The sequence below is a fragment of the Hermetia illucens genome, chromosome 1, assembly GCF_905115235.1.
Source record: "Hermetia illucens chromosome 1, iHerIll2.2.curated.20191125, whole genome shotgun sequence".
In the NCBI taxonomy this organism is placed as follows: domain Eukaryota; kingdom Metazoa; phylum Arthropoda; class Insecta; order Diptera; family Stratiomyidae; genus Hermetia; species Hermetia illucens.
The window spans coordinates 216,387,299-216,407,126 of record NC_051849.1 but is presented as its reverse complement, the minus strand read 5'-3'; the positions used below and the strand labels follow the sequence as shown (position 1 = coordinate 216,407,126).

The window sequence follows — 19,828 nt, the reverse complement described above, 5'->3', positions numbered from 1 at the left end:
AGACTGACGATAACTATCTTGATACCTATCTGGGAATGTCCTTGAGGGCACCTACAGTTCCGAACTACACTAGTAGGATCTATTTCAAAAAGGACTTTTCTGAAGTGGAAAACAGCGTTACCCTCGGATTTGATGCACGTATCAATGAGGTAGACAACAAAGTGAGTATCGCTGTTTACAAAAAAGGAGTCATTCAAATTCAGTTTCATTCTAAATCCTTCAATCAATTTTTCAGTTCCAAACACTTGCCACATGGTATGTGGACGAAACAAACTACATAAACGCCAAAGGACAAATCGAAACCAACATCATTCCTCTCAAACTAGCACAAAGTTCCATATTAATCACGTCAAATCCCAGTCCCATGGCTTCCCTGGACATTTCATTTTTAGACTCCTCCAACGAAAAGACCGAATTCCATGCAATGGCGGTACGACGTAAGGAATTCGTAACCGTCGAGGTATCAACCCCTCTCGCCGATTACAAGAACATTTCCTTGAGCGGAACCTTAATACAACAACCAACCAAAGGACAATACAAACTTCGTGGAAATTTTTACAAGAACATGGCAGGATATAATGTGGATGGACTTGTCGTATTCCTGTCTGATATTCCGGTCTTCGCAACTCTGAAGCTGAAATCCAAAACTGGTGGTCCTGACGGATCCCTTGAATACAGTCTGCGTGCAAGTGAAGGGAACTATGGGAAAACATTCCAGCTGAAAGCCCTTGAAGGACAATTTTTACATCAAATCGGTGGTGGATATTCGATGAGGAGTCATTTGAATTGGGACTTTATGATGTTGCTTCAATCCAATGATCCAGGCGTCCCCAAAATTACTATGAATGCAACACTGCTTCCTCAAAGGAGTGGTCAAATGTATGCGTCCATTGAAATCAAAACTCCATGGAAACATCTCGGTATTGACCATGTAAACCTTGGAGCTAAGCTGGATCTACAAGATGTGGGTGAAATTCGCGGAAATTACAGACTATCTGATGTTCAAGGCAACGGTTCAGTACTATGGTCCTGGATTCTTTTGGAAAATATGCAGTTTGGCATGAATAGTGTGCTAGAGCATTTGGATTCACCAACGCCTCCGCGTGTTTTCCAAGCCGGATTGAAATATCTGAATCCTGATAGAAATCTTCATCACCTGGTCATAAGCGGGAATGTCAACGTTGACTCCTTGTGGGTGCTAGACTTAAATGGAACTTTGATGTTCTTATCAGCAAGAGACATGGCCTTAACTCTAGTTGCTCAGCTTCCTAAGCCGATTGGAGACATACATAGATTGCTAGGTAGATACAGAGGGAATCTAATGACGAAGGAACCTTTGGATGTTACTGTTGAAGCAAAATATGAATCGGATGAAGCCAGGAGGAGATTCTCAACTAAAGGGAACTACCGACATGTGAGTGATTTGCAAGGACTGGCCTATGTGGAGTGGGGACAACATGATACAACGAATAAGGTTGAAGGAAATATCCATATGCTGAAGAAAGGCGAAAAGAGGAGAGAGTTTTCCGGACGGATTGCAACTCCCTTCCATCGCAATGAGGACAGTTTGTTTGTCAGCGGAAGTATCGACCAGAAATACATTTACCACATGTTCACGTAAGTCAAGTTGTATTTTGAAAAGATATTGAATTTCTTCAAATTTAGGGTGGAATTCATTGTTGCCTCGTTTGATAGATTAGGGTACAGAAGCTGGGGGAATGGCAGTCTCATATATAAGACCGATTGTACTTGGAGATGACTCCGTGTTTCTGGCCTTGATAGGTTTTGGGATTTGGTGGACGTCTCCCAAAGGGAGAAATTAAAACTACCCTCCTGAGGTATAATATTGTCATCTGAGATCTGCGGAAACCGCTGGCAAAGGCGCAGCATACAGAATACAGGCTTTTTTTTTTTTGGGGTAGGGTAGGTGAATGCATTTACGCACACAGTGTTGGACTCCCGATTCGGTACGTCGTCGGACTACCAACTAAACACCTCCCCATCCTCAGAGAGCTAGCCTGGAACCGTTTGTCACATTACTTCGGGCTAGTCCCCGAACTCTCCCGCCTTGCGGAGCCTTCAAATCAGGGAATTCCTTTCACCAACGGGAGCGGAGAGCAGGAAGCGAACTGTCAGTTCAACGAACCCCCTGCCATCCGGCTCCTCCACTGGTCGAGTTCTATCTTCTTAGCAACGAGAAGGGCCCGAACGTAATGGCCAACACGGTTCCACCTGTCAGCAGTCCTCAGCATTTCTTCCACAATGTTGTCTGGAGAGAGATCCTCTGTGTTTAAATAGAGCTGCTGACGAACCCCATCCCACCTTCCACAAGAAAAAAAAGTGTGGTGGGCATCGTCCACAACTCCATTGCAAAACACACAATGCGGAGAACGCGCCTTTCCAATCTTGTGCAGGTAAGACTGAAAATTTCCATGCCCACTTAAAAATTGGGTAAGGAAATAGTCAGTCTCACCATGCTTCCGATTCAGCTGCGCACCTAAGTTGCCGATGAGCCGCGCAGTCCATCTGCCTCTAGTTTCATTTTGCCAAGAAAGCTGCCACTGGTCTAGAGTGTGTTGCCGTTCTTCGCGAGCAACCACCTCCCTTGGCTCATCTCCCTTGCGCTTGTATATGGCCTGACGCTCCCTAGCAAGAAGGGCAACGGGGATAACTCCCGCGATCACCATCACTGCCGGTTCAGAGACTGTGCGGTACGCAGACGCCACTCGTAAAGCGCCCCGTCTCTGTCCTTGCGCGAGGCGTCTACGATATACCTCCTTGTTAAGAGCGCCAGCCATACCTCTGCACCGTAGAGCAAGGCAGACTGCGTTGAGCTCATCAGGAGACGTCGCCTACTAGACGTAGGACCCCCAATGTTTGCCATTAGCCTACTTAACGCTGAAACTCCAGCCGCAGCTTTGTTTGCTGCTGCTTGGATTTGCTCAGAAAAGCTCATCTTTGAATCAAGAGTCAACCCGAGGTACTTTACCGCTGATTTTGACTCGATTATCGACTCGCCGAACGATATGGGACGCAGGGTCGGAATTCTCTTCTTAGTCCGGATGACTACTTCGGTTTTTTCCAGTGCAAGGTTGAAACCATGAGTAGTCATCCATCCGCTTACCCGTCGCATCAATATGCCGAGTCTGTTTTGTGCCTGTTCGACAGTACGTCCAGCAACAAGCGCTGCGACATCATCTGCATAGCCGACCAGGCGCGACTCTTCTGGCATGTCGAGTTTAAGCAGACTGTCATAGGTAGCGTTCCAGAGATCCGGCCCTAGGATGGATCCCTGTGCTACCCCCGACGTGACTTCTATCCACCTTTGACCCTCTAGTGTTTCATAGAGCAGGGAGCGGTTCCTCAGATAGTCCCTCAAAATCCGTAAGAGATAGTTCGGCACGTTGAAGATATTGTCCAGTGTGCCTAGAATGTCTTTCCATCTTACGGAATTGAAGGCGTTTCTGACGTCAAGCGTTACGAGGAGCACCACCCGTCGAGTTCGGCGGCTATGTGCCTCTGCTCGTCGAACGGCGTCCACGACCTGCATGACAGCATCAATTGTCGATCTGCCTGCCCTAAAACCAAACTGCCGGGGAGATAAATCTCCGGCAGCGCGTATCGTTTCAGCGAGTCTATTTCTGATGAGCTTTTCGAGCAATTTCGCAGCAGTATCAAGCATACATAGTGGGCGGTATGAAGACGGCAGTTCGGGATCGCCTTTCCCTTTAGGGATCAGCGCAAGCCTCGCAAGTTTCCAACGAGCAGGGAAATTGCCCTCTTTCAGGCAAGCGTTGAATGCGCCGAGCAGTAGGTCTAGCCGGTGTTGGAATACCAGTTTGTACACCTCTGCTGGAATACCATCGGGTCCTGGCGCCTTCTTATTTTTCATAGAGAGGACTGCCTGTTCCAACTCTTTTACAGAGAAAAGTGGACAGTCCTCTGCGCTCTCCGCGCCGACGTCACCATCCCATACGGGGTGTGCAGGGAAGAGTGCCCTCACAATGCGGTCCATCTGCTCGGCCTTAAGTGAACAGGGTTTCCGCAGAGCCCCGATTTTTCGGGTTACAAGTTTGTAACCGAGTCCCCACGGATCCCCATTCACCTCGTCGATCAGGTCTTGCCAGCTGCGAGCTTTGCTCTTGTTTATTGCGCTGCGGAGTCTCCTTTTGGCTGATTTGTACTCCATCATTATGGTACATGACTCCCCCCGTTCGTCTAGACGTTGTGTTAAGCGGCGGAGCCTGTGACACTCCTTTCGGAGCTCTGCGATTTCCACTGTCCACCAATACATGGAAGGTTTGCCGCGCCTCGATGTCTTCCTGGGCATGGAGGCTCCGCAGACCGTCGTTATCAGGTTCATAACTGAATTTGCGACAGTGTCAGCAGCGGCGCCGCCGCCCCCAGGAGTACCCTTCAGCGTGGCCCCACCTGTTCCCAGAGTTTCGACAAACTTCCCGGTGTTCACTTTCGCGACGTTCCATACACAGAAAGATCGCTGGGGTGGCGCACACCGAGAGTTTGTGTCCACCACTTCGAAAGCAATGTATTGGTGGTCACTTGCCGAAAAGTCTTCCAGAACTCGCCACACGTCCATCAGCGACACCAGTGATTCCGATGCGAAGGTTACGTCTGGAATACTTCCTTCGCAGCCCGGGCGCCGGAACGTTGGGGTGGATCCGGTGTTTAGAACTACCAGTCCTGTTCTCGCCGCCATTTCCAGAATTCGTTTCCCTCTGGAATCTGTGTGAGGCATGCCCCATTCAAGTGCCCTAGCATTGAAGTCACCCCCGACCAGGATCTGCCCATCCGTGCTTAAGATAGCGTCCTCCAAGGCCTCAAGCCTCCGAAGAAAGTCCGGTATCGTCTCATTCGGCGTAAGATAGACACTAAAAAACGTTATCCCTGAACACCGAATCCAGACAAAGCCGTCCCCTCGGCCTTGGGCAAGAACCCCCAGGAGGGTGCCGTCCTGAACCCAGATGGCAGGGGTACCTGATATGTCTGGGTGCCATGAAACTGGGCCCTTGTTTCGGTACTGCTCACTGATGAGTACTAAATCAGCTTTGGTCTCCGCAGCGAACTGCGCTAGCAACTCGTGAGCGGTTGCACTCTGGTGCATATTGATTTGTAGAATGCGAATCATGTTGACCGTATCCTAGCTCTTTCCAGTTCTGCTCTGAAAACTGGACACCGCCCCGATCCCGCAGTGTGCGCAATGCTCTCATCAGTCCCGCCACGGTCCCTGCATAGGACGCAGCTTTCCTTTTCATTGCAGCTGTTCGCTTTATGGCCTGCCTGACCGCATTTACGGCATGTTGCCTTTCTGTCAGGTCCCCGACAGTTTGCAGATGTGTGCCCATAATCCAAACATCTGTAACATTTGGTTGGGGCGGCCTGAATTCGTATTCTACACACTACTCAACCAATTCTTATTTTCCCGCTTTTTAGAAGCTTCCTCGCGTATTGCTCGGCAACTTCCACCACAGCGAGTTTTTGGCCTCGGGAGTTTGCGGAGGTGATACCAATCCGGACATTGATTACCTCCGGGCATTCGCGTTTGATGGCCTCTTCTACCTCGTTCTTTTCCGTGAGACAGTCAAGGTCTCGGATTTCTAAAGCACACGTGGGTTCCAGGCTAGAAACCAAAGCTTTTTCTCCCAGAAGCCCCTTGACTGCTTCACAAAACGTGACTTTATTTATAGTCTTCGGGCCTAGTTCGACTAAGACTCCACCACCCTTCGTTTTACGTATGGAAGACACCTCCGCTCCGTTGTCTTCGGGTTTGATTTTGTAACGGATTTCGCTGAGGACTTCCGCAAAAGTCTTGCCTTCCGTCGGCTTAATAAGCAAAGCTGGCGGTCTAGTCCTCCTTCGTCTCTCCACCTTTTCTTTTGGCACTCCGTCTTTCGTGTCCGCCTTAGTTTTAGGCAGAGGTTTTTCTCATGGCGCGACGTGTTGTTGTCTTTTGATCCTCTTCGCCTTCTTCTTTTCAGCCCTGGAGAGTACCTGAGTGAAGTCTCCTTCAGATGTCTCTTCCTCCTTTCGTTTTTTACCAAGTTCACTCTGCAATGGGCTGTCGGCGATCCGTTTGGTACTCGTGGCGTTCTTCTCGGGAAGCGCAGTTGTTTCTGCTTCCTGAGGATTTTGTCTTACTTTCCATGTACGCCTATAGTATGAAATCCTGTCCAGGAGCTCTTCCAGTTCCATTAGGCCGCTTTCACCCCCTTACCGACGTTTTTCTGAAGGAACGTCGAAGATCGCATGTGCTTCACAACTGCCGTGCAGAATACAGGTTGTCTCATCCTCTTCCTTGGATTGATTGACTATGGATAGCTGAGGCACCAGGACGATTTTTTTTCCAAGTAGTAGTGGAGGGAGCAGTATCTCATTAAAAGTCCTGGTAGAATTGTCATGCCCCTCCTTAAGGGATAATAAAAATACCTCGGGTTTCTTCACAGAAATTATTACTTGCTTGCATGGGTACAAATTTTGGTATTTAGCTGCATAAATCCTTACGACTTCACACTCCAGACCGGGCTTAAAAATGAGGGGGTTTCTGGCGCCAAGGGTCGAGTATAATCTTTATATTTTGGCTAGGATAGTCCAGGAAGGAATAACACCCGAAAGTTCATGTCTCACGAACCACTAAGGCAAAGGAAGGATGAGGTTATTTTGTTGACCTTGGACCGTGGGAATCCGACGATTTTGCATTTTTGGCCATTTTGTCGTCCCAGGGGTCGTGGAAATTTTCAGTTTGCTGGGGTCTTGGGGGGCTGTTTGGCGCCAGATTTGTCCCAATATCTCGGGTTCCCGGCATCGTATCGTGAAAATTCTTGAATTTCCGAAAACTGGGCCGCCTCCCCTTTCGATCGAGATGTTGGCCCTGGGAATCCGACGATTTTGCATTTTTGACCATTTTGGTCGTGAAAATTTTCAGTTTTCTGGGATTTTGGGGGGCTCTCTGGTGTCGAAATTTGTCGCACTATCTCGGGTTCCCGGCATCGTATCGTGAAAATTCTTGAATTTCCGAAAACTGGGTCGCCTCTCCTTTCGATCGAGATGTTGGCCCTGGTAATCCGACGATTTGACATTTTTGACCATTTTGGTCGTGGAAATTTTCAGTTTTCTGGCATTTTGGGGGGCTGTCTGGCGTCGAAATTTGTAGCACTATCTCGGGTTCCTGGCATCGTATCGTGAAAATTCTTGAATTTCCGAAAACTGGGCCGCCTCCCCTTTCCATCGAGATGTTGCCCGTGGGAATCCGACGATTTTAAATTTTCGGTCATATTGTCGACCCGGGGGTCGTGGAAATCTTCAATTTTCCAGGATTTCGCGGGGCCTCTCTGGCGCCGGAATTTGTCGCAATATCTCGCGTTATCGGCATCGTATCCTGAAAATTCCAGAATTTCCGAAAACTGGGCCGCCTTCCCTTTCAATCGAGATATTGCCCGTAGAAATCCGAAGATTTTGCATTTTTGGGCATTTTGTCGACCCGGGGGTCGTGGAAATTTTCAGTTTTCTGGGATTTCGGGGGGCTCTCTGGTGCCAGATTTGTCTCAATATCTCGGGTTCCCGGCATCGTATCGTGAAAATTCTTGAATTTTCGAAAACTGGGCCGCCTCCCCTTTCGATCGAGATATTGGCCCTGGGAATCCGACGATTTTGCATTTTTGGCCATTTTTTCGACTCGGGGTCGTAGAAATTTTCAGTTTTCTGGGATCTTGGGGAGCTGTCTGGCGCCAGATTTGTCTCAATATCTCGGGTTCGCGGCATCGTATTGTGAAAATTCCTGAATTTCCGAAAACTGGGCCGTCTCCCCTTTCGATCGAGATGTTGGCCCTGGTAATCCGACGATTTGGCATTTTTGACCATTTTGGTCGTGGAAATTTTCAGTTTTCTGGGATTTTGGGGGGCTGTCTGGCGTCGAAATTTGTCGCACTATCTCGGGTTCCTGGTATCGTATCGTGAAAATTCTTGAATTTCCGAAAACTGGGCCGCCTCCCCTTTCCATCGAGATATTGGCATGGGAATCCGACGATTTTGTATTTTTGGCCACTTTGTCGTCCCGGGGGTCGTGGAAATTTTCAGTTTTCTGGGATCTTGCGGGGCTGTCTGGCGCCTGATTTGTCTCAATATCTCGGGTTCCCGGCATCGTATCGTGAAAATTCTTGAATTTCCGAAAGCTGGGCCGCCTCCCCTTTTGATCGAGATACTGCTACCCGTGGGAACCAGACGGTTTTTGGCCATTTTGCCGACCGGTCGTGGAAGTTTTCAAGGTGGACTGAAGGGAAGTAGTCTCTTCGAAAAGGTGTTTCTAGATTGATGGTTTAGCAAGTCTTATTCTTTTATTTAAGACTTTTTGAGCCTTCTTGGCCAGGTTGACCTGGGCCAGAGAACTCTCAGAGATATCTCAGCATATCTCTGCTTTGCCAAATCTGAGCTCAAACATGGCTTTTCCTGGTTCTGTTTGGTGTATTGCGGGAATAGCTCTTTTCAAAAGCTTCTTTCATGATGGTAGTGATCATCTGGGTTAATTTCTCTTTTCCATCGATGGATTTGGTGCTGCTCGCACAGATCGGAGCTGGGCCGTATTCAGGTATGAAGTTACATCGTTCGTGGTAAAGTTGTGAGAAGGGTGTCTTTTAGTGCCTTTAATGGTGGGGACGAATAATGTGCGTTTACTTGAACTCACTTGCCAATGTTGGTCTAAATATCAAGGTTAATTAAGTGACCAAAAGTCCGACTAAAACAACGAGGCCTTGATCTGATCCGCTAGATGGTGATTTCAGAGCTAAACAACTCGATGCAAATCAGGTCTTTTCCCAAGAAAATTAGCTCAACCGATCAAAATGAACCTAGTCCGCTTCTAAATGGGGCAAAGGCTGAAAAAGAGGGAAGGGAGTATCCAATATGCCATAAGTTTAAATCTCAATAATATCCCATGGTTCTTGGCTTAGGAATATAGAAATCTTTTGGAAATTGTTGTAGGGTCGCTTTACAATTATTAGTTAGCTGACCGTACCTTGGGCTGGGAATCTTTTTCTCTGTCCTTGAGACCCCTCACTTCCCATTATAACGGTCTCAAGTTCGTAGAATAGTTGACATATCCTTTGGTATCTCTTCAAATCTGCTTTAGGAACATTGCTAGTCAGGGAAATGATCAGGTCTACCAGCTCTCTTTCCCAATCTACTGCCTACCAACATTTGACTTGGAGCATGACTGGCATTATCTTTCTATCTGAGCCCGTTGATTTATGGGCGGACAGGCTGATAGCCGAGCAGATTTTTTCATTGGCGATTGCCGATTTGACATTCTCAAATGACGGGTCCGTCATAACCTCCAAGCGGAATTCTGAATCACAGTCTCCCTGACTGAGAGGAAGTGTGTCTGAACTAGCAGCCGTAAGGTCTTACCACAAGATTTTGTCCAGAAGCCCTTTTACTTTTTGAAACAAGGGGGAGGTCCCCATGTTCCTTGCCCAAAATCTTGTTGAATCTCAAAGAATCGATGATACTTTTGATGTTCTCACAAAATGGCAGGCAAGCCCGATAAACAGCAGTCGCCATTGCTGACTTATACCTCTTCTTGTTCTTGTATGACCGTTCATATTTATGCCTGTGCCAGATTCCTGAGATTGGAGAAAATTTTGTTCTCTCACGGTGGCAATATCTTGTTGCTGTATTTAGTTGGACACGGAACTCCCAAGGTGACTTACAATTCGTTCTCCAGAGCTTGAGACTTTGTCTCTACTTTTTCTGTCATGCCGTCCTTACCATTTTGAGCACCAGTAAGTTTGGTCTTGATAACTTGACCAGACATCGAACTGTAGTCTGAGAAGGGTCTCTCCAGCTCTCGACTCTGGAAGCCTAATCAAGGGATCTTCCCAACCGATAGAATTTGGAGAAAAGGAGCGAATATAACAGAACAGCAAAAAGGAGATATATTGAAGGTCAAACGGTCAACTATTTCAGGACGTTTGCAAATGATGGGAAAAAATTGCAAATCGGGAAACTGGGTATTCCATTATTGTTTGAGATACAATTAGAGAACAGGAAGCACATATAAGAAATTTTGCCTCAGTGCTGCAATAGAATAGGCTTCCGATATCGAATCGGGGCGAGTGAACGAAAAAAATCATGGCTCAATATCGGACAATCAGCAGTCCAGTCCACTGTCAGTCAAACCCAGCCAATTTGGGAGGAAAGTAATGCTGTCTTATGGGACCATCGTGAAATATTAAAGTCTGACGAAACCATAAATGCTGATCGTTATCAACTGCAAATTGTCAACCAAACTTTGTTCGAAAAATGGCGAAAAGGGGCCAACAAGATCAATTGGTATCTTTTGGTTGTCCCGTCAAAGATCAATTGGTATCTTTTGGTTGGGAAACGTTACCCCGCCCACCCCATTTATCAGACTTGACTCTTTTAGACTTCAATTTATATTCTTCTATAGGGCATGCATTTACGAACCAGCACTTCAAAAATTACGAGGAAGTCGAAAATTGGCTTGGTTGACAGTTTGATCTGAAAGAAATACACTTCCGGAAAATGTCTGATATTTCGGGAACCACTTGTTCAACAAGTGGTATTTGCAAGACCATTAATATATATAAGATGTCAATGTCTTAATCTGGGTAAATTTATTTGGGCTTCGTTTAGCATGGTTTGCTTGCGTGGGGAGACTGTCAGTCGATTTCCGTCAGATCGTCGATTTTCATCTCCTCCGTTTAAAAGAAAAAGGAACGGCCAGCTGTTCGTCTGAGAATGCTCCCCATGGTTTACCTCTCAGTCGTCCAAGAGGATTCGAGGTTTTGAAGGTATACAGTGGTGCGAGTTCTCCCTATCAATGCGGATCTTCCGCATCTAAATGCGAGTAACCGATCTCTTGGAATTCTGGGTTTATGGGAGCTTCACATCCTCCCGAGACACGTTAATTTTGGTGATGCATGAACTGAGAAAGCTCCTGAATAACAGATCCTCTCTTCGTCTCAATTCTCGCAGGTGGCATTAGCACAGCTATAGTAACAAAACGGATCTGTTACGGCTGGTTTGTTAAAGACTAGCTTCTAGTCTCCCATTCCCCCCGTCTCGACTCAGAATATCTATGGGCTACTTCTGGATTGCCCCATCCTTGGAGTCCGAGTCCTTTTGCTGAGATAGAGCTAATTGAAAGTGGGAATCTCCTGAAAGTCATGGCAGTTACAGCTTAGTAAAGTATCTGGGTGTAATCGTGGATCATAAGCTAAATTGGAGATTGAACATAGAACTGAGGGTTAAGAAGGCATGTGTAGCCTTCTATGACTGCAAGAGAACCTTTGCAAAGAAATAGGGTCTCCGGCCGAGGATGGTTCTCTCGATGTGCACCGCTGTAGTGCGTCCGATCCTAACGTACGGCTCTATTGTATGGTGGCAGGCTTTGAAGACTTATTGGGATTCAAAGAACCGCGTGTGCAGGTGCTACTGAAAGACCGGCGGCGTGTTGCAAGACTATGACTCAGTATTCTTTACCGATAAATCAAAGATGGCCTGTGGAGTCGGCGCGGGGGTTTCTCGAATACGCACAGTGTATCCAAGTCGTATGGTCTCCCATGTTTCGCCAGTGTATTCCTGGCGGAAGTACTGGCGATATTGGAAGTGTGTCGATGGCTGGAGCGATATTCGAGCCCCAAGCGTAACATAGCCATTCTGACTAACAGCCAAGCGGCCATCAACGCCTTGTACTCAGCGACAACATCTTCCAGGCTGGTAGGGCAGTGCAGGGACGCGCTCAACCGTCTGGGCGGCACGCTCAAGGTGACTCTCCTCTGGGTTCCCGGGCATAGGAACATAGAGGGGAATGAGCGGGCTGACGGATTGGCCAGGCAAGGCTCTGTTCTTGGCAGTTCCTCGGCGAATACAGTCGGTGTTCCGTTGGCGGCTGTCGGGGGCTGAGTCTACTCGCACTGCGTAGCAGCCGCGGGCCTTAGATGGCGAGCTGTGCCAAGTCAAGCAGGATTTGGCCCGCTTATAACATAGCCCGATCACGAGAGCTCCTGTGCCAGACGCGTGCAAATGCATTTAGGATTACGACGGTCTGCACGGGGCACTGGCCCATAGGGGACCATGCCGCTAGCCTCGGCATACCCTAAAATTCGCATTGCTGAAGCTTCGGAGAAGGAAGGGAGACCCTCATGCACTTTCTCTGCGATTGCCCAGCTCTGGCTGCGAACACTGGGTAAACCATTTTTTTGGAAACCTCAGAGACCTACTAACAGCTTACCATGCACAAAACTGAGAATAACCCTACTCAGAACAGTTTGAACGCACTTAACTTTTGAAATGTAGCCAGCGCGAAACTTGGATAAGTCCTGTATAATTGGCGAGTCTACTAAACTGTCAAAAAATAATGAAGAAAACATCTTTTAAATTCATTCAGAGAGTTGACTTTTTGAATCGGCCCTAGATATTGCTGTCCCCCCTATCAGGATTTGTTGAGGTGCAAGGCTCAAAGCTTCCTTTAGGTGTTTCTAGTTTTTAGTCCTACTGTAATTGGTTTATCGATATCATACTAAAATGTTTTTCATCTACAGATGTAAAGTCCATTATCCTGCAAAACGTAAGGTCGTTGATACCGATGTGAGCTTCTCTAGCGTTTCGAACATGTTTGGATACATGAACACAACCTTCCCATTCTTCAACATGACATGGCTCCGAGGGGATTTCAATTTTTCTACTATGGGGTAAGTAGACGAAGAAAGGTCCTTCTAATCAAGCATTTGATAACGCCTCCTTCAAATTTACAGTGGCGACTCCTTACAATACATGAAAGCTGCTTGGAAGAAAGATTTCGCCCTCTACGAGCATCGAAGCAACTTCAAATCTAAGGACCTAGATCGTGATGTCCAAGGGACAATCCTCATTCAAGTTCCTCTTGAATCTAGACATTCAGCTAATATTGAGTACGGTCTCAAGGAACGTCAGGCGGTTATGACTGGTCATGCGAATATGAGATACAATAATAAGAACGTGGTGAATTCCAAGTACACTTGTAAGTCGGAACAACGCGTAGGATACGAGAAAAATGTTGTAGATGTTTCGGTGGAGAATAAATTCAAGCCGCTGGGAATTCACTATGTTCATTCACGGCAATATTCAAGAAGTGAAGCTCCAGAGTATGTAAGTAGATGAAGGGTAAAGGATCATGGAAAGACGCAAGAAGGAATAGTTAAATGGCTAAAAAGTTCCTCATTTTGTCGATAACTTATTTTAGGAAGCGGTCCTTCTCATTAGCTGATCCCGTTTCCAAACAGGACAAGGGTTAAAAGAGAGTTTTTCTTAGAAGAACTGGCACCGATAACTAGAACAACTGGTTCCCGAAATATCTTATCAGCAAAATTATACTTCTTTTAAATCCTTTAAGAGGACTTTGGTATCCTTTCTTAGAAAAATATTCTTATCTATTTCACAGGATATGAAACACATTCAAATTTTCGAATTGAACAACGCAACCAATTTCAATGTGACTGGTGAACTTCACATTCGTTCCACCTTTAGCGGTCAAGAATATAAGATCCTTGCCATCCATCCAAATCGCACAGTGACTCTGACCTCTGACTATGATAGCCAGGAGAGTTCAACGAGGCAGCGTTCGAAAATTCAACTTGCTCCGAAAGTTTGGATTGGTTACAATATCAGGATGGAAAATCGGTCAAACGTAAGTCCTTTATTTCTTCATCACTAATTCAAAATTTGCTATCGCCAAAACAGGAAAGTCAAAGAAAGGAAACCTTAACCTTGCCGAAGATAACTTTCAGAAGCAATGCCGTCAAAAACTGATGATAAATTGGGCCAGCATCTTTAGTTGCTAAGATTATCCTGGCTCAAAGAGGAAACCTGAACCTCCTGCGTCTAATCCTTTTTATGAACCTCATAACATTACGTCCTGTTTTTATTCATTAAGTCAAATTTTAAATATTTCGGAAGCAAGTCCTTCGGAATTCCAAGGACCATTAATCTCTTGAATTTATGGAGAATCTTCAAATTTTAGGCCGCAAATGAATCGCATGCCTTCAGCGCTGAGTTGTTCTACCCAAGACGAAACCTTTCTGCTGAAGGATTCTACTTTGTCACCGATAACATGTTCGATTCGGATATAATATTCAGATGGGGAGACCCACTCTCCTCCGAATATAGCAACAGCAAGAAAGTAATGAATGTTGGGTTGCAGTGGAGAAGCCACCCTCTAACTGGTACGGACAAGGATAATCAAACGGCTCTAATCAGCATAAGTCATCCATCATTTAGAAGGGTAAGTGAATCATTTGAAAAATTGGAATACCAATTTTATGTAGAAGCGTTGACTTGACTATTACACCAGTGCCGAGTTTTTTTTTGAGTTCAAAGGACCTCGCTCTTTCGAGCTTTTTTTGAATTCAAAGGAATCTCGCTCTTTCATTTTTGGAAGTTTCCTCAAAGTATCTATTTTAAGACATCCAAATCCATAGCACATTACTTACCTATTTCTAAAAAAATACTTCCATTTGTATCTTCCAGAATGCAACCCTAGAAGCCTTCTACTACAGAGATGGAGTTCACTTGATCAAGAGCAATGTTACTGTCAGATACACCTATGATCCTGATCACACCCTAACGCTTGGTGTTAATGCCAAAGATCTGACTCACATTACAGGCAGTCGGAACTATTCGATTGATATTCAAGGAAAACATAAAGCCTCTCAGTTTGAACTGGATGTCCAAGGAACAATGGGCTCAAAACCGGCACTCTATAAAACAGAGTCACATGCTCACTATAGCCGCGGATATTTACCCAGTCAGGATGGATTGTTCATTGCAATGCTGGACCTGAAGAAGAAGATAATCCATTACCATGTGAGTATTATTCATCTTTTTTAATGTGTTATATAAGGCAAAGTCCTTATACGACTACTAATGTCTTTGCTTGTGAAATGATAAGTCAAGGAAGCCTTAATTCCGTGATATAAACTCTCATTCTCCCCTTCTTCTGGGATAATCTCAGCAGTGCCAGAAACTAATTGGAAATGGGGTCAACTTCTCAGCATCTTTAGATACTAAGATTCTTTTGACAAATGGGTTCAGAGAATGCCTTACATGCAAAGTGTCAAACTGCTCCTTTGATTAGCCCGATTAAGTGGAGACTCCATACCAAGCTCAGCTAAAAATTTGTTGAAAATATGTTGCCTTTTTGAAAAGACAACTCAAATACTTTTCGTTGGTCAAACCACGATAAACGCGGAGTATAAATTCATTGAGTTGGTCGGTCCAATCTCTTTGACACCAAAAATCTCCCGTCCATTGAGGTTGAACTAAAATGGACCAGGACACTTCAACCACGCCCGGCCAATTGGTTCTCATTATGGAAAGAGATGCATTGCCGGTAAAATGGCGGCTGACCAACATTAGTGTCATTCACCCTGGAAGCGACCAAAAAGTGCAGTCCGATTCTATCCGATACCAAGGGTCGCAAAAGGAGCAGGTTTGTATCGTAAATTTGTTCTGGTTGAGCTACCAAGTGAGCCCGAGAACGGACTTAAAGGCGAGGTAAATAAATCCTATGATCAGCCCTCAACAGCGGGACAACCATTGGAAAAAGGGATAAAAAAGCTGTCGGCCCCGAAAAGTGTAAAACAAAGAAACACCGAGAACGCTGCATTTTTTGCACAAATATGCTATCGTCAAATTTTTCTTTTGTCACAGGGGTCTTTGTCAATCCTTATCGGAGGACTAAGCTTCGAGAAAATGTTTGGCCAAACTTAAATGATTTTTACAACTTTACTATATTTTATCGAAATGCAAGGGCCCTAAGGGTCATATATAGATACACCAGCGAAAAGGCCGGACCGTTTCTTCATTTCCAGCTTCCAAGATCTGTTAAGGACGCAATCTAAACCGATCATACCACATATTCCCCGCAGGCTTTTTTCGGTTACTGGAGGAATTATGTGCTTGTTGGGTTTGACTACCATTTGCTTTGTGCTGTTTTCTTGGTGAGGCAACAGAGTGGCAAAAATCACCTTCAGAAGGCGCCGAAAAGTCCTCTGAGGGTATTTTCATTACTACCATGGAGGCTCTATCGCAAGGGTTTATGTCGGAACGGTAACATAGCTGTTTGAAGCAGTCCTTCTTACTCCTCTGAATGGTCCCTTTTAAGCAACCCTGCAGTTGTCTGTGTGTCTGCTCCTGATCGTTACCGACGTTTCCGGACATTTTGCGAGTCTGGTTGAGAATTACTTCTCAGAGAGGAATATCAGGTATGGGACGAATGAGGGTCCCAAAAAATACGCCGTCACAGCGGTGGTACTGCAGTGCTCAGTGCTGGGGTAAAATGTCATTTATAATGTATGTGATCAAAGGACGAGTATTTGAACTGCTTGCCTTAGCATTTCAACACCACGTCATCTACATTTCAGAAACCTGTTTGGATGACAGGATTTTAGATCCTGAGCTCCTCGAAGGTTACTCATCCTTTCGTTGCAACAAAAACTGCGTTGTGCTTGGCAAGACAATCGGCGAAGGTGCCCTAATAACTGCTAAGTCCTTTTCCGTGCCGAAATCATCTTTTCCTCCTCCTCCTGACAGATTATCAGAGGTCCTAATCGAGGAGAAAGTGAACTAGATAAATAAGCAGTCAAAGAAGTAATGCGTGACGCCATGTACATGATCCATGTACATGAATGGCCAAATTTCCCCTCCGAAGAGACGTTTTTCTGGTAAGCCAGATAGAAGATTTCTCCAAGGGTGCGCCGTTATGAGATCCTCACCAAGCTTGTTACTGCAGTAGGTTGACTTGTTTAACACCACAACCACCTCGAGTCCAGCTCCACTGTTGACCGCATGCGAACTGCTCAACCCCGAGGCGTGCGTTCGCTAAGGATTCCTCCTAAGCCGGTACAACCGTCCGTTCAATTCCTTTAGGGATGCCGGCCCCGATAGAATTGGAGGTCGTCGTGGCATGCTTGGATACCACACATGTGTTGAGGTTACATATTACGACTTGTCAAAACTCACCTTTCTCTCTCGAACCCTCACATATCCCTCAGGAGTTGACGGCTTTACCAACAGCCTTATGGCGCGCTACTGTTAACCGATATGCAAGGCCTCATGGCATCAGCCTACTACATCTTGGCTAGCAAACCATAGTGAATACAGTCATTGGTCGTTTGGTCATTTTGGTGTTGACTCAGCCGACTGAGTTGCTGCCTCGTCTGCCTCCTCGTCACCTTAGAGCACCATAGTTTTTATCAGTGAAGACCCTGTTCGACAAATGAATATGAGATCTGGAAGCCTGCAGCGGGGAATCAGGTTCAACAATTAGGCCGATCTCGAATCATTCCACAAGAATTGAGGATAGAGGTGGATTTCAAGATAGATGGATGCTAGAAGACAGGAACTCTCCACTAGGACAAGATTTTTTTGAAAATGAGGGTCCGGGTGAATTTGTGTTATACACTTTTAAGACGTGACAGTCACGGTTGCGGAAGGGGACCAGACTAACAAAGAAGTTAAAAAGTGTTAAGGAGAACTAGATTGGTGAAATCAGAGGAGGAGCGTAAGATAAATTGGAAATTGAAACCAAGTTTGTCATCGATCAGTAGAAATAAGGGTTGCGTGAAATTGGGGCTCGGGATATTTCCCTGTGGTAATGCGGACTATAAGATGCGGAGTAGGCATAAATCCAACCAAAACTGAGTTGACGTTATTTGTCACCATGTCCAGGATACCCCGTAAGATTGACACTTTCCTCCAATTTGAAGTAATTGAGTGCGATTTTGACAATTGGAAAATTGGAGACTAAACATAGAAATCGAAAGGATCTTTGTAAGGGAATGAGGTCTTTGGCCGATGATGGTTCTCTGGATATTCAAAATCGAGCGTCGTCCCATACTAACATAGGGTTTATTGTATAGTGGCGGCGTAGAACAGAGAATACAATAAAACCAAACATGAAAGGATTGAAACAACCGAGTGTGCAGGCTCTCTTGTGAAGTTCTACCCGGCAGATGCCCACAACATACTCCTGCACCTCCCCTGCCCCCTCTTACTCTTCACCAATATATACGCTGCATCCTGCAGTAGTTTCAAAAAACGTGAGCACGGATGCGGAGCGCAGAAGCGAATTCTTACGGCCGTTGTAGTATCCTAGATGAACTCTTGGCATTGCCAATGTCACTAAAAACTGACCTTCAAAAGGAAGTTTTCTTTTGGCTTTCCAGCCAGGACAATCTGCAGCTGGACTTTCGGCGTTTTAGTCGGTTGTTAGGTAAGATTGATTACTTCTTTACCTAACTTCTAAGTGGGCGTAGAGATTTTTAGTCACACCAGGACAAGATTGGGAAGACACGATCTCTTGATTGTGTTTTCTGCAATAGAGTGGCGGATGATACTGAACACACCTTTTTCTCTTGCAAAAAGTGGGATGGCTTTCGTCAGCCGCTTTACGCAGACACCGAAGAGCTCTGTCCCGACAACATTGTTAGAGAGTTGCTGAGGAGCACTGACAGATGGAGTCCTGTTGTGCATTATGTTTGGCCTGGTCTTGTTGGGTAGAAGATTGAACCCGATCCACGGAGAGACCGGATGGCAAGGGGCTCGCTGAACTTAAAACTTCCATCCAACTCTCCCCTCTTGCTGGTGAAAGGAATGACCTGACTTGATGGCTTCCTAAGCCGAGAGAGCGAGAGAGTTGGCCTAAAGTAATGCGTTACACCGTTCCAGGCTAGTTCCCTGATGGCAGGAAGGTGTTTTTTTTGTTTTTTCAAGGTTGTGGAAATCTTTAAAAGACTCTGGCCTGGGCACGCTAGAGTGTAGGATTTTTACCCACTAAAACCACCCCCGACTCCCCCCTACCCCGTGGAACCAACTTTAGGTATTACATCACGGAGCAGAGTTAGCTTACTTTAGCTAGGTCTCCTTCCGTCTTCCCACGGGGTTCGTAACCGCGCTTTCCTCACTTCTTCTGCTTTTCGCAGTTTCTCCTGGATTTCTGCGATCATGGAATTAATCGCATCCCAGTTTTCCTGGCAAGCTACCATTCTCCGGACAAAATTTTCCGGTAATAGCACTTCATCTAGAGTTTCCTCTAGGTTCCTCCTTTCTTCCACGAACCTAGGACATTGGAAGAATACGTGCGTTGGGTCCTCTGGGATCCCGTCGCAGTTTGGATAATTAGGTGAGATGTCCAATTTAAACCTGTACAGGTATTGATGGCATCCTCCATGGCCGGTGAGAAACTGAGTGAGATTATAATTAATCTCCCCATTCTTTCTCTCCAGCCACTCCCTGATGGAAGGGATCAACCTGTAAGTCCAACGACCCTTTTCTGACTGGTCCCATCACTGCTGTCATCTGCTTATGGATCTCTCTCTTTCAGCTTTTTTCACCTGCGATAAGGAAGAGATGGACCTGGTGTTGTAAGTGTTCATCGTTTCCGTTGCCAGGATGTCAATCGGCATCATTCCCGAGATGACGAACGCTGCTTTATCTGAGACGGTCCTGAAGGCAGAACACACCCATAAGACTGTTCTTCTGTAAACCATACTCAGTCTAAATGCATTGCCTAAAACCTGCAGCGCGTTTCCCCAAACTGGCTATGAGCAGCCTGCAAGTATGCCGCGGTCCTCCTACGTTTGGCATTATCCTTGCGAGAGCCATACGCGTGGTGGATGCTTTTTTGCAAGTATGCTCTATGTGCTGCTTAAAATTGAGTTTTCCGTCTACCATCATCTCCAAGTATTCGATGGCCGGCTTGAAACTGATGATACGATTCCCGATTCTAATGCAGGCGTAATTTCTTTTGCGGCACTTA

The 19,828-nt window shown here is 46.0% G+C and overlaps 1 protein-coding gene across 2 annotated transcripts in view; it reads left to right on the top strand.

The window, feature by feature from the left end:
* Positions 1-19,828, top strand: part of LOC119650304 — an 84,861-nt gene that overhangs the window by 45,528 nt on the left and 19,505 nt on the right. For both annotated transcript variants that reach the window (XM_038052960.1, XM_038052950.1), the window contains exons 17-23: positions 3-161; positions 236-1,617; positions 12,576-12,725; positions 12,789-13,161; positions 13,454-13,699; positions 14,033-14,293; positions 14,539-14,874. In XM_038052960.1, coding sequence (XP_037908888.1) covers positions 3-161; positions 236-1,617; positions 12,576-12,725; positions 12,789-13,161; positions 13,454-13,699; positions 14,033-14,293; positions 14,539-14,874 — 2,907 coding nt within the window. The remainder of the gene's footprint in view (positions 1-2; positions 162-235; positions 1,618-12,575; positions 12,726-12,788; positions 13,162-13,453; positions 13,700-14,032; positions 14,294-14,538; positions 14,875-19,828) is intronic.